The sequence below is a fragment of the Heterocephalus glaber genome, unplaced genomic scaffold (assembly GCF_053883595.1).
Source record: "Heterocephalus glaber isolate CG9 unplaced genomic scaffold, H.glaber_assembly_v1.0 deba00001720, whole genome shotgun sequence".
NCBI classification, from domain to species: domain Eukaryota; kingdom Metazoa; phylum Chordata; class Mammalia; order Rodentia; family Bathyergidae; genus Heterocephalus; species Heterocephalus glaber.
The window spans coordinates 3162141-3176577 of NW_028258433.1; the positions used below are offsets into that span (position 1 = coordinate 3162141).

Consider the following 14437-nt stretch of genomic DNA (forward strand, 5'->3'; position numbering starts at 1 on the left):
TCCAAAGATTTATAAAAGAAAATTATTCTCCTCTTCTTAAATAATAAATATATGTGAACTTTAAGACCAGTGTGGAATCCATATCAATATTTCAGATATTTAGGCATTTATTTTTAAATTTGTTTGTAATGATAGTTACCAGGCGTATAGTTTTATAGCTAGTATAAAACACCACAGGATATAATAAAGCTTGTTAGAGAAAGAAGTTAAAGTATAGTAGATATGATATGCATTTGTAGCAACTTGTAATACAGCAGATAGTACTTTTACTTCAAAGCTAACAATCATAGCCTTAAAAATACTCATCTCTATCTGTGTATGTGGGTAAATGTTTATTTATGTAACCACAATTGTGCCTTATTTCTGAATTTTAGTTCCTTCTATGTTTATAAATTTGTAAATTCCATCATTATGCTATTCCTTTTATTACCTGAATAACTAAGTATTATATTTCTACTACTTAGGCCAAAATCTTTTCATTTCTACAGTGTTTTAAAATAATTTAAAAGATATTTTTAGAGCATTTTAAACATTTTTTCCACATGAGATAGATTACATATTGTACCTGTTTGTTTAGGTAGAGGGTTTAACATGGTTTATATATATTGTTTATAAAATAAAAAATTGGTTTTTTGTCTTTGAGTTATCTCTGACTACTCCTCTTGGGCTCTTCCCTTTCACTTACCTTTCTAAATCTTACGATTTCTGAGTAGTTCCTACTTTCATTGAAGACTTTCCATGTGGGTCTTGAGTAATACTGGATGCCTGGTGAGTGGGGAGGTTGTATGGATTCAGCCAAGATACTTCATTTGCAGTGGCTCCTGACACAAACTAGATAAAAGAGAATGATATGGAGAGTAACGTGTTAGATCTCTAGATGTAGCTGTGCCATTTTTCTAAAATATAGTAGCCAGTTGTATTCTTACCTATCTTTTATGATCATTATGTTTTCAGGAACTCCCCAGGGTCTTCCTCCTTCATCAGCTGGCTAAGCAGGAAGGTGCATGGACTATACTTCCATTGTTACCACAGTATGTGTGTTTAACTTAAAATTACTGACATTGCAACCTCAATTCTCTTGTGTTCACTAATTTTCTTGCTAAGAGGATGTGTTTTTTCGTAGTCAGTAAGTGAAATAAATTTGAGTTTTACTTTTTATGATTACTCTCTTAGCCAGGATTCTTGATGATTGGTTCTTAGTCACACAAAACTTTTATTTTCAAATGTATTTTTTTCTTAAAAAATGAAACGGTTTAAATTGATGTTTGAAAATTATTTGAATTCTGGACTGGTGGTGTTACAGAGACAGTGAACTTTAAGAACTCTAGCTGTTTTGTATACCTTAGTATAAGAAAAGTATAGAGGAAAAATAATCCAAATGTCTTCCCATTTATCAAGTTTTCTGTTTGCCTTTTATCAATTTCTTACAAAGCAGTTTTGAATCTTATTAAAAATTCATTTTACATAAATGATTACTGTAACATTTCTTTTTGTTAGCTTTGCTATGTCATATAGCAGAAATTCATCATGGATTTTCTTCTGTGAAGAAGAGACAAGAATACAAATTGCAAAACTCTTAGAAACACTCAGACAATATGACCCATCTAAGGTGAATACAACTTCGATATCAGCACTTTCATTTTTGGGGGAATGCTTCAGAGCATATTTAATTTTGATTAAGAGATATTTGAATGTAATAAAAACACTTAATTTGAAATTAATGAAATAATATTTGATCTGGAACCTGTGTTAAAAAATTCTTTTTGAAGTTTATAATTTAGAGAGGGATGGGATGTATAATGAGTCATTTTAAGTAAAAAAATGTCTGTTTATATGTGTTAGCCATTTCAGAGATTTAAAACACTATGCCTAGAGTTCTGTAACAGTTTACCCTACAAATTTTTTTTTAATCAGGTAGTAGCACATGTATTATTTTATATAGAAATATTTTTTGAATACTAGCAGTGTGTTATGCACTATGGATGACAGGCACTGGGACAGAACAGACAGGGATCCTGAGTGCATGGATGGTACAGAAGAACAGGGGTGATGAATGGTTAGAGCATCAATGATAATTAAAGCTAACGCATCTGTAATAATGGAAGTTACAAGCATTTAACAGAGGCATTGAATCTAATATGAGTTTGAATGCTTGAACAGGATGAGTAGTAGATAGCAGGAGAGGGAAGAGGATGGACCAGGGAGAAGAAACACAGACAAGGAATGTATTTGAGAAGGGTTCATCTTACCTTAGAGGTGCTCTGTGATATTCGCTACTGCACTCATATTTTCAAGTCTTATTTTGTGGAGATTTGATACAGCGACTGTATTGTATTTGCCTCTGAATCCCTAGCCTTGCACAGAGTATTTAACACTTAGAAGGTGGTCAGCAAATATTTGTGAGTGACTGAAAACCCTTAAATTATCAGCATTCCTTCCAGAATGCATTCAGAGACTCGGTAGACTTAGAGAGTTGCTTGAAAACACAGCAACAGTCAATCAGACTAATTTAGTTTTCTTCCAGAAGCCCTGGTGGGAACCTGAGCACATTATGGGACCCTTTAAACTTGATATAAACAGAGTTGGGCCTGCTCTAACCAGGTGCCCACTCCAGAAATGAGTGGGGTTTAATGAGGGTCAGGACAGTGACAAGCTGTGAGTTCCTGCTTGTGTGTTGTTTGTTATAAATGTAAAAAAGTTGGTCAACAGTGATTAGTAGATTGATTTTTCAAATAGCAGATAGTCTGTTATTGTAATAAAAACCACTGATTTTGGTGATCTTTAAGTGATGGAAGGACCCATTATGATTTCTCTTTCTGCTTTTCATTTCTGGAAAGGTACAGATATAATAGGATGAGATGGTCATTAAGTGAAAAAATATAATGTCTTCAAAGAAGAGAATTATGAACCTGTTTCATCAGTCTTTTCAGATGATGTTAACCAGCATCTATGTACTTTGTTGCCATGTTTTATGTAAACCATTTGTTAAGATTTTATGTTTCCTTTTGACTAGAGAAAAACTCCCAAATCTTTTTTTTAGGATGTAGGAGTTTCAACCTCCTCTTAGTGTTCATTTCACCTGGAGATTATTTTCCATTATCCATGGCTCTAATTCTGTATAGGAGATGGTGACTCACTGTGCTTTTTAATGAAAATTGGAATGATAAATGTAAAAGTTCAAAGCAAGTTCATGAAAAGCAAGTACAGAACAGAGGTAAAATGAGACTTTTTCTCCTCTTTTCTGAACTCTGCCATGTGGAAAAAAATCTAGGATGCTTTATTTCTTTTGAAACTAGCATTAAGGAATAAAGATTATATAATGTTGAAGTTAGCTTAAACCGGTGTGGTTTTTTTTCCTTACTATTTGAAATCATAGGAAAAAAGCATAAAGCAAACCTGGTTTTGATATTGAACCAAATAAACCTCATTAAATACTAATTATTAGTGTGTTGGGGATTAGGTATTTTATGTGATTCTAATTTTTTTCAGTATCTTTTATTTCCTTCATTCTTAACAAATGCAAATGTATACAATAATACAGTATTTCAAATGTAAAAATAATCTTTGATAAATTTCTTTCTTAGGTGATTTCTATAAATTTTCCTATCTTGTTTGAGGTCTTTCTTTTGTTCCCACAGTATGCCTTTAATATATGTGTGTTTGATGAAGTGCATTGACCTTTCTGATATATTCTTAATAGAAGTGAAACACAGATGCTGGTTAAGAGCAATTCTAAGATACTAGTAGTAGAACATTGTCTCTATTATTCTTTAAAAGTTTATCTTGGTTATAATTGTCCTTTTCATGAAGCCATTAAGAAAGTCATTAAGAAAGATGGAGGTGTGGCTCTTTCCATAGTTTATGTATTAATTTTCTCCCTAAAATACTTTATAACCTGCACAAAATATTGAAAAATAATTGTATATACCTTATAATAGCTGAATTGCAATTAGGAGATAAACTGTAACAACATATTTTACCTAAAATTTTGTTTGGAACAGGAGATTTTAATAATGAAAAATTACTAAGAAGGGCATCAAAATATATCGAGGTATTTGTTTTCTTATATAAAGCTATACTAGCAGGGTATGTTAAATAGAGTGATTGTCATATTAAGGTTTAATAATTTGATAAAGAGCTATCTTACTGATTCTTTTTGAAAAGCTGTTAAATTTCTCAAGCTGAGGTCATTACCTTGATACTTGACATTCTTTTTTTTTTAAATTAAGTTTATTGATACATTTTAGGTATACAGTATGCTGACATTCATCATTGGAAATTTGTACCTTTATGTACTCTATCATCTATCTTGGTTCTTTTGTTTTTTAGTACTGGGAATTGAACTTGGGACCTTGTGCTTGCTAGGCAGGCGGTAGAACCACTGAGCTAAATCTCTGGCCCAAAATGTGTATACATTTTTTAGCTTCTCCCCTTATATATTTATTTTTTACTTGTTTGGTTGTTTTTTTTTTTTTTTTTTTTGGTACCAGGGATTGAACTCGGAACCTTGAGCTTACGATACTTGACATTCTTCTCACTGGTAGTGATTTAATGTATCCACCAGGAAAGTATCAAGAAGAAAGCCATTGCATGAGTCTGAATCTAAATATAGGCTGCAGCACATTTTCTGTTATATCCTGCTGCTTAGTTGACCAGAACTAGGACTCTAGGAGTTACTTAGGATACAACCACAGGACAGTAACACCCTTAAAAATACTTAAGAGTACTTAAGTACTCTATTTTCCTGCTTTCATATACTAATTAGGAATAGAGAAACATGGCATTAGTTTGATAAGAGAGAAAATATACAAAACTTTTAGAACTTAGGGTACTTGCTTTAAATTACATATTTCAGTTTCTTTAGTCTCTCTGGGGTTTGCTCCATTCATTTAACAAAAAGCTTTTGAGTACCCATATGTGTTAGGCATACTGGGCAAGACAGCAGTGAACAAAATAAATAGTATCTGTACCACCAGGGAGGCGGTACTCTTTTTTCAGGGAGATAAGACAATAAGTAAAAATTCAAATAAAAATATGATCTGTCTGGGGCTGGGGATTTAGCTCAGTGGTTCCACCGCCTGCCCAGCAAGCTCAAGGACCCGAGTTCGATCCCTGCTACCATAAAAAAAAAATATATATATGATCTGTCAGATTGTAACAAGTGCTATGGAGAAAAATAATGCAGACTAGAGGGTAAAAAGAGATTGAGGGTGGGCTTAGAAGTTTGTATAGGGATTTCAAGGAGTAGCTTACTTATCTCATATGGCAGAGTCTAAAGGAAGTGAGGAAGTGAGCTAGGTGCAACTCTTTCCTATATCAGACTTCCCACTAAATACCTTGCTTTTCTAGGAATCTCAGACTTGATGTGTTCCAAACTGAGCTGTTCATGTCCTCCTAAATTTCTTTCATCTTTAGTTCTTCTCTTCTTAGAATTGGCATCAGTGTCCCTCCAGCTTCTTGTATAGAACATGTAGGACTTGTGGTTGATTCCTTTTTCCCCCCTTCAACTGAAAGCTGGCCTTCCTGGTGGATCTGTTTCCAAAATATCTCCCTCATTTAACTTACCTCCGTATTTAATACTGCTACTCTGGTCAAGGCTACCTTGACTACACCTCTCTCACCACGACTGTAATAGAGGCCCTTACCTGTTCTCTTGGTTTCTGCTCTTGCCAGCCTAATAATCTAGCCCCTCTGTAATTCATATCCTGCCACTCTGCTGCTCAAAAACTTCCATTATTTCCCATCCCACCAAAGATATTTTCACTGGATATAACATTCTAGGTTGGCAATAGTTTTCTTCCATTATTGTAAAGATGATATACCATTGTCCATTATTTCTGTTTTAAAGTCAATTGTATATCATGTTTTTGTTCCTTTGAAAGAGGTGTGTGTACAGTACCTCCCTCCCTCCCTGGATACTCCCCCTAAAACACACCATCTGCTTTAAAAATTTTTCACTGTCTGATTTTGAGCAGTTTTATCATTATATGCCTGTGTGTGGTTTGCTTGTTTATCCTGATTGGATTTTATAGGCTTCTTGAATCTATGTTTTGATGACTTTCATTAGTTTTAGAAAATTCTAAATTTCTTCAGCTATTGCATTCTGTCTCTGCTTTTACTCTTGGTTTCCAATTTCATGCATTACAGAGTTTCCCTCTATATCTTATATTGCTTTGAGGCCTTTTCTTTATTGTCCTCTTTGTTTTTTCCTTTTTGTGCATCAATCTGGATATTTTTTGCTGATTTATCTTTCAGATCACGAATCCTGTCTTTCATTGTGTTTAATATATTTCTGAATTCCTATTAGATTTATTCAGTTTTAGGATTTCCATCAGACTCTTCTTTATAAATTCTAGTCCTCTTGTGCAGCTCTCCATCTTTTCATCTGTTTTCTTAAGCATATTAATCGTAGTTTTAAAAAAATTTTGTTTGATAACTGTAAAGTATTATTTACCTGTGCATCTCTGTTTTTCACCTTCTTTTGCCTTTGGTCTAGTCTTATTTCTTGCTTTCTGTGATAGTTTTTGATTAAATATTAAATGTTTTATGTGAAAAATTAAGTCTGTGGATGAGACGATAGCACCTTTCTGCAGGAGGATGTAGTATTCTGCATTGTGGACCTTGTTTGGATAGATCTGGAGCTCCAGGAAACCCTAAACTCCAACATTGGTTCCTCAGTACCACAAGACAGTGAAAGGCTTTGTTCAGCTTTTTAGCCTCTCTGCTTCTGCTTTCTGCTTACTTCTTGTCTTTTCCCCTTGGTTTTTGTGCTGCCTAGATAGTTAAGGGGAAATTGCATCAAAATCTTGGGCTCACTTTCTAAGATTCCCTAAATGTCCTTGGTAGTCTCTAGCCTCTGTCTTCTCAGTCCAGGGAGATGGCAGAAATTCTCAGCTACTGCTTTTTTCTGCCTCGTATTCATAGCTGAGGAACTGGCACATTCCTTGAGGGAAAGACCCCAGTGATCTAGGTTTCCTGTGAATGGTTTTTCCAATTTTAGATCTTACCCTTTCATGTCCTGATCTGCTTCTGTTGTTTTCTGATGTCTTCAGTCATTTATTTTGTATATTTCTCCAACATATAAACCTGTTTTCGATGAGAGTAGGTCTGATCCAGGCTATTCTGTTGTGGCCAGAAGTGGAGATCTTTCATTGCACTTAGAATCTGTATTTCTTCCCTCTGGCACATAAAACTTGTTCTGTCTGCTTCCTCTTTTATGTCATGCCTCCCAGTTCCACTCTACGCTACCCACGCTAGATTTCTTTTTTTTTGTTTTTGGTTTTATGCGGCGGGGTGGTCTCCCTGTGTAGTCCAGGCTGGCCCTGACCTTGCTGTGTGGCCCAGGCTGGCCTCGAACTCGAGGTGATCCTCCTCAGCCCCAGCCACCTGAGTGCTGGGATTACAGGTGTGCACCACCACGCCCAGCACACGGATTTCTCTTTCCATTCAATGTATCAAGATTCTTTCCACTTCAGCGACTGCCTTTACTGTCTCAAATGCTTATCCTCAGATTTTTGCACAGTTGGTTTCTTGATATTATTTTATCTCCTTTCATTTGATATATCTAAGAGGTTTCCCTCTCTTTCTAGGTTATCACCCAGTCAGTTACTATATTCACTTCCTTAATTTCCATCTCTCCATACAGTATGAGCTGTTGCTGCATTGTATAGTAAATTTTCAGTGAATACTAATTGAATGAATAAATGAATAAATAAAATAGGTACTGATTCTTGGAGGAATTTTTCAAATCTTTCTATGAAAACCTAAGTGGAACATAAAGAACCATGGCTTTCTTTGCCATAATAATATTTTTATGGAATATTCTAGAAAATACAACTTTTATACTTTTATGGTATAATGATGGTTAATATTTTGTTCATATTGATTATCTGATCTTTATTTTCTTATATGTATAGATTATGATCTGTTATCATAATTTTATGTTTTTCAGATCCTATAGAAATATATAATTTGTGCTCTCTTATCACCCAAGATATAATTAACTAAAAGTAATGATATGACCTTGTTTTTTGGTCTTACATGAAATGGCTTTTTAAAAAAAATGACGTTTTATGTTTTTATTTAACAGGAATGGTTTTTAGGAAAAGCATTGCATGATGAAGAATCTACAATAATTCACCATTATGCCTTTTCTGAAAATCCTACGGTTTTTAAATATCCAGATTTTGCTGCTGGCTGGGCCCTTAGTATTCCACTTATTAACAAGTAAGAATGTATTACTAGGTTGTTTTTGTGTGTGGATCAGCTTTTACTTAACTGAGTTCTGTTAGTGATGTATCTCAGGATCACAAATGAGTTTTTCAGCCAGAGGCATTATGTGATAGAGCAGGAAAAGGGAACCAGGAGCAGACCCCTGAGGGTTCTTACATCAACTCTGTCACTTTCTAGTCTCCTCAGACAAATCACTCAATCTCTCTCTCCTTCCTCACCTACAAAATAAGGCAAGTAATAAGTTATGTGATCAAGGGAGAACAGGTAAGTGCTTTGAGAACTGTGCACATGGAAACATTACTATTGTGAAGCGACCTGGTTTCTTGTTATAACTTTGATCCCCAATAAGAAAATGGATCAGTAAGGTGTGCGAGTTGGGAGCTGATGGCTAATTCTGTGTGTGTGTCTGCACACTTGCACCCTGGCTGGGCAGGAGAGAAAGCTGGCTGTAGGTAATCATGCCTAGCTTTCATATGCAGAGCTGCAGTGATGCTGTCTTAGGTGTGGAAAATGAAGATGATTAGGTTGTAATTCAGGAGATAGGTGGTTATTGACAGGACCTTGTTATTTTGAATTCTTTAATTATATATTTTTGTTCTTTAGAGAATGAAAAGTTGATAAAACAGTAGCTTTTGTATCTTCAGATATAATTTCTCATTAAATATCCTATTTCCAGGGTTTGGGATCTTTAAAAAACAGGATAAAAGATACCTTGTCATTCATGGCTGGCTAAAAGTTCTTCACCATCACCTTCACAATGGAAAGTCTGTACAGTATAATATTCTCCTTCCCAGTGTGAAATCTATACAACACTACCACAGCACAGCCACCCGTGTGGGGTTTGCTTGTAGCTTAGGGGCGCAGTGTTTGCCTAGCATGTGCGGGCCATAGGTTCCATTTCTAGCACCACAAAGAACAAACAAACTGAAAATCAGAAACAACAGCAAAAACTTACATTTTCTTTAAAAAATTTACTTTTAACTGATACATCAACACATAAAAATTATACATATTAAAAGGGTACCATGTGATGTTTTAATAGATGTACCTAATATGTACTCTCTGAAGCAGGTTATGTATATCTATCCCCTCAAACATTATTTATTTATAGTGAAAAAACATCTATATTCCTTTCTTCTAGCTTTTTGAAATACAGTACCTAATTTTCTGTAGTCACTGTTCCGTACAATTACACATCAGAACTTCTCATCTAACTGTAACTGAGTATCCATTTGATCAACCTTTTCCCAGCTTCCCTCCCATCTCCTTTCCCCAGCCTCTTGTAATCACCACTGTACTCTCAACTTCTATGAGAAAAATTTTTTTTGAAACAGGATCTTGCTGTCTATACCAGGTTGGCCTTGAACTCACTGTGTAGTCCAGGCAGGCCTGGAACTGGTGGCAATTCTCCTGCCTCAGCTTCTCACGGCGATCACAGGCATGGGCCATCACCCCTGGCTTGGAGACCAGCTTTTTTATATTCCACATCTTCAGTGAAATTATGTAGTACTTATCTTTTCGTGCCTGGTTTATTTTATTTAATATAATGATTTCCAGTTTCAACCATGTTATTGGAAATAACAGGATTTCATTCTTTTTCTTTTTTTGTTGCTTAATAGCATTACATGGTATAAAGGTACCATGCTCTCCTTATGTATTCATCAGTTAATGAACATTTAGGTTGTTTCCATCTTTTGTCTACTGTGAATAATGCTGCAGCCAACATGGGAATGCAGATGTTTATTCAACATACTGATACCATTTCCTTTGGATATATACTGCCTGTAGTGGGCTGGCTGGATCATAAGGTAGTTCTCTTTCTAAATTTTTGAAGAACTGCCATGCTGTTTTTCATGCTGTTCTAATGTACATTCCCACCAACAGAGTGTATGGGTTCCTTTTTTTCCATATCCTCACCAGTACTTGTCTTTTTGATAATAGGCATTCTTATGAAAGTGAGATATTATCTCATTGTGGTTTTAATTTGCAAGGATTCTCTTTTCCCAGCCCAGCCCAAGCATGCTATAATCATCTGCACAGTTTACCGTCTGTTCTTGGAAGGATCAGGGAAGAAGGGGTGGGAAGACAAGTTGCCATTCTCTCTCATCCTGCACTGGTTTGCCTGACTTTGTTTTCCCTCAGGAATAGGACAATGCTTTACCCTTCAGCAGCCAAGGTCATATTTATTCTCCAATTGAACCACCTTTGGTTTGCTGCAGCTTGAAGGCCAGGAGCTTCCAGGACACTCTTTTCTTGCTGTGTCCAGCAGTCTTGTATTTGAGGCCCAGTTCAGCTACCATTGTGTAGTCCAGCATTAAAAAGCAAGCTCTGAGTCACATGCTTGGCTCGTCCCCTTAGGATTTTTTCCAGCAATGACTGAGGAGGCTCCTCTACCTCTTCACTCACTTTACTTTGCTTCATAGCATGGAAAGACCTAGGTTGACTGGAAGATACTAGTGTGGCTGCAGTTTTTCTGACTTGGATTTTTGGTTGTTTTTTTGTTTGTTTGTTTGTTTGTTATAGTTTTCAGGTTTTAACCAAAGGCCTTGTGCATGGTAGGCAAGGGCTCTTCCATTGACCTATGCCCCTCGCCTTCACTTGGGGGTTATAAACTCTTTGTAAATCTGTTTCTCTCCCATTCCCCATAGTCCACCTGTGTCCTTTAAGAGAGGGACAAGCAAAGCTCCCCTTGTCCTGTGAAATGCAGGGAGTGCAGCAACTATTTCTTCCCTTAGGGGTAAAGGGGAAACCAGGGAACATAGGAAGACCCTATATAGCACTCCCAGGCCATAACAATTTCTCTGAAGCCTGTAGACCTCTTTTTTTCCATTTCTCCCCTCCATCCATTAGGCCTTTCATCCTGAAGGCAAATGCTCGTCCTCCAGATTTTCATCAGGTTCCCTATTTTGTTCAGTGTCCCAGCAATGACCCTATTTTCTTCTATCCGTGACTTCCTTGGAGACTTCTTGGTGTCAAATTCATTTGTTTTTATTGAGTTAGGCATTAGAAGAAAGTGGGATTTTTTTTGCTTCCTTTTTGGCCAGTTGGATGGAAGGCATCTCTTTTGAACACATCTAGAATTTTCATATAGAATAGTTTGACCCAACTCTTACTACTTGACTTCCTGGCATTAAGGTATGAGCTGATCTGCAGATCTTCTTGGGCATATGAACTGTGCCTCTGGCCTCACTACTTGTAAGATGTGGAGATACCTACAGTCCTGGCAGGTTCAGTTGGCTCTGGCCAATGCTCACCACCTGTCTTATGCTCAACAATTTTGCAAACTAGGGTTACAGATGTAACACTAGTCCAGGAGTTAGCCTTGTTAAAGGGAAACTGTGCTGTGATTATGTGAAGTTCCCATAGGAATGTGGGAAGAAATCTCTCAGGAGACCATAGGTTTATGAGCCCTTTTTCTGTTCTATTCTTTGTTTTTTTTCTGGTACTGGGGATCGAACTCAGGACCTTGTGCTTGCAAGGCAGGTGCGCTGCCACTGAGCTAAATCCTTGGCCCTCTGTTCTGTTCTTTAGGTCATTGGACACATCTCTTGTTAGTCAAGTATGCAGCCCCCATACTGGTCTCAGGTCTTTTTTTGTATTAGAAGAACAGAGAGAACTGAGAGCCTTCTCACTGCAGCAGGATGTGTATGTGTCTTTGTCACCTTGGGCTGCTATTAACAAATACCATAAGCTGGGTGGTTTATAAAGGGCAGAGGTATGTATATTGCTCAGAGTTCTTAAGGCCAATAGTGTTAAGATTAGAGCACTTTTGGATTCATTGTCTGGTGAGGGCCTTTTTCTGGATCATAGACAACACTGTTGTCCTTACGTAGTAGAAGGGACATATAAGCTCCCCTGGGTTTCTTTTATAAGGGCACTAATCCCATTCATAAAGGCTCTGTCACCATGACCAAATCACCTTCCTGAATCCCAAAGCCCAGCCTCCTTAGGCCATCATCTTAGTGGTTAGATTTCAGCATAAGAATTTTCGGGGACACAGACATTCAGACCATGACAGTACGGTGTGAAATTCAGAACATTCTAAACACCTCCTCCGTAATTAGGACGTGATAGGAGAATGAGGCATCAGATAACCTGTATTTAGTTTCATCTGTTTTTTTAGAACACTGAACAGTGACAAACTGTAGAATGTTTGTAGTTAATTAATACCCTACTTCTGTAGAATGTTTGTGTTTAGTTAATATCGTACTTCTCCCTTTTGCCTGTCAACAAAAACAAAATATAGACTGTACCAAGCTAACAAATTCAAGATTCTAGTTATTGTAGACCAGATTTCTGTTATTTTTCTGATGCAGACATAAAGTAACATAGCCCATCGAACATAGCATCCATCTTGTGGCCAAGTTGGTTTTTTTTGTTGTTTTTTTTTGGTACCAGGGGTCGAACTCTGGACCTTGCGCTTGCGAGGCAGGCAGTGGTACCACTAAGCTAGATCCCTGGCCCTCCAAGATATATTTTTAAGTGATTTTCTAGTGGGAGATTCTTATATATACTATAAAAAGTTGGTGTTAGAACTAAAATAAGGCATAAAATATCCATTATTCCTATTAACTGCTAGATTGAATCTTCCAAGTTGGTTTTTCCCGGTTTTAAAACTAATGTGGTTGCTGTATTTCCTCCTGTTGTTAGGAACTGTATCAATCCAGTTTTAGATGCAACCAACAGGAGTAACTGACTTGGATTAAGGAAATATTATTGCTATAATTGGAGGTGGAGTCTGTGGTTGGTTGTTTTGAAAGTGCAGCAGTGCTTTTGAGGACCCAGATTTTCTGTCTCTCCTGCCTGTAGTGCATAGCATCAATTTGTCCTAAATCTGATTCCTTTTATGGTTTCATTATCTAATAAGGGTTACATGTTTCCTATTTATCTCAAATAGTAGAGAATTTCTCCTGGTGTGGAAAGTAAGTGCTTATCCTGTCTGGTTGGGCCAATTTAAGGCACTGTACCTACCCAGAGAATTTCAGTGGTTTGGTTGGCCCTGACTAATCAGGCTTTAATCTTGGAGCCTATTTAATTGTTGGACTCAGTATTTAAGCAAAATCAGAATTTATTTAAGAAAGAAGAGGAAACTGCCTTGTATAGACATGAATACTGCCAAATGGGATGTCAATTCCTTTGGTTTAATTTCTTTGACTCAGTAGCCCACTTCTGAGGTAAATTAACAATTTGTAGTTACTCAAGTTTTGTTCTGCCCAAGTCATCATGACAAGCTGGATACTTAAAAAACATTTCACTTTACATACTTTCTTAAACCGTTACCCACCAAAAATCACCTTTGGCCTAGCAATCCCACATCAGTGAGTTGAACAGTATTGCCCAATGCTCAACATTTCCAAAAAAGACCCACATGATCATGTAACATTCCCTAGTGATCTGTCTGCATTATTTTATAAAAAGCTTGTATCTTTGGAGAGACTCTAATTAATTTCCAATAGGATGATTTCTTCAAATATGTGTAATTACAGAAAACTTTTACTGGTTTTCTTCATTGCTTTTGCACCAGCAAGCCTTATCTGGTTTTCCTTCATTCACTTGCTCCGTTCATTGATTCACAGGCAGAACTAGAAAAGTGAGCTTGGAAGTTTTCCTGTTACTAATTGAAAGGGGCATCCAATCTTTTGTACACCTCCAGTTTAGCTGCTTGTGTTATTAGAATTGTGCTGTTGGGAGCATGGCATTACAGCTTTTAAATATAAGGATGACTAAGTGCCAAATGTCATGTGAGGAAATGTGTTATCTGAGTAACTGAAATTTCTGGTCTTCATTGATTTTTGCCATTGTTAGTTACTAAAATGCACATTTGAAAAAAGATCTGTGCGATCTTGCTTGATGCATAGGAAAATGAAAAGTACTTGCCTACCATGCCCGGCACAGCATAGGGTCCAAAGCCGGGGAGAGTGGTGGCAGATGAAGAAAACTGAAGAATAACAAAAAAGAAAGATGCATACCAAGGTTAAGCTTGAAAGCTGGGACCAAGTGGAACCATAGCCTGATGAGCTAATGGCCACCTGGGGTCCAGCGCGCTCTTTATTTATAATGTAACGCAAACAAGAGAAAAGACGGGATAACTCGTGCTACGTGGCCTACACAGTCTAGGCTGAACGCAGCACGATTGTCTCGTGGTCTGTGCATGTGCAGGAAGGGAACAAGGAAGAATACATACTGTAACTGTCTCCTGGGGCTG

General features: G+C 36.8%; 1 protein-coding gene across 1 annotated transcript in view; it reads left to right on the forward strand.

Annotated features, from left to right (window-relative positions):
- B3glct (beta 3-glucosyltransferase) overlaps positions 1-14437 on the forward strand; it is a 141599-nt gene that overhangs the window by 52158 nt on the left and 75004 nt on the right. Inside the window, exons 6-8 of the mRNA XM_087199534.1 lie at positions 955-1031; positions 1498-1609; positions 8090-8226. Of these exons, the coding sequence (XP_087055660.1) occupies positions 955-1031; positions 1498-1609; positions 8090-8226 (326 nt within the window). The remainder of the gene's footprint in view (positions 1-954; positions 1032-1497; positions 1610-8089; positions 8227-14437) is intronic.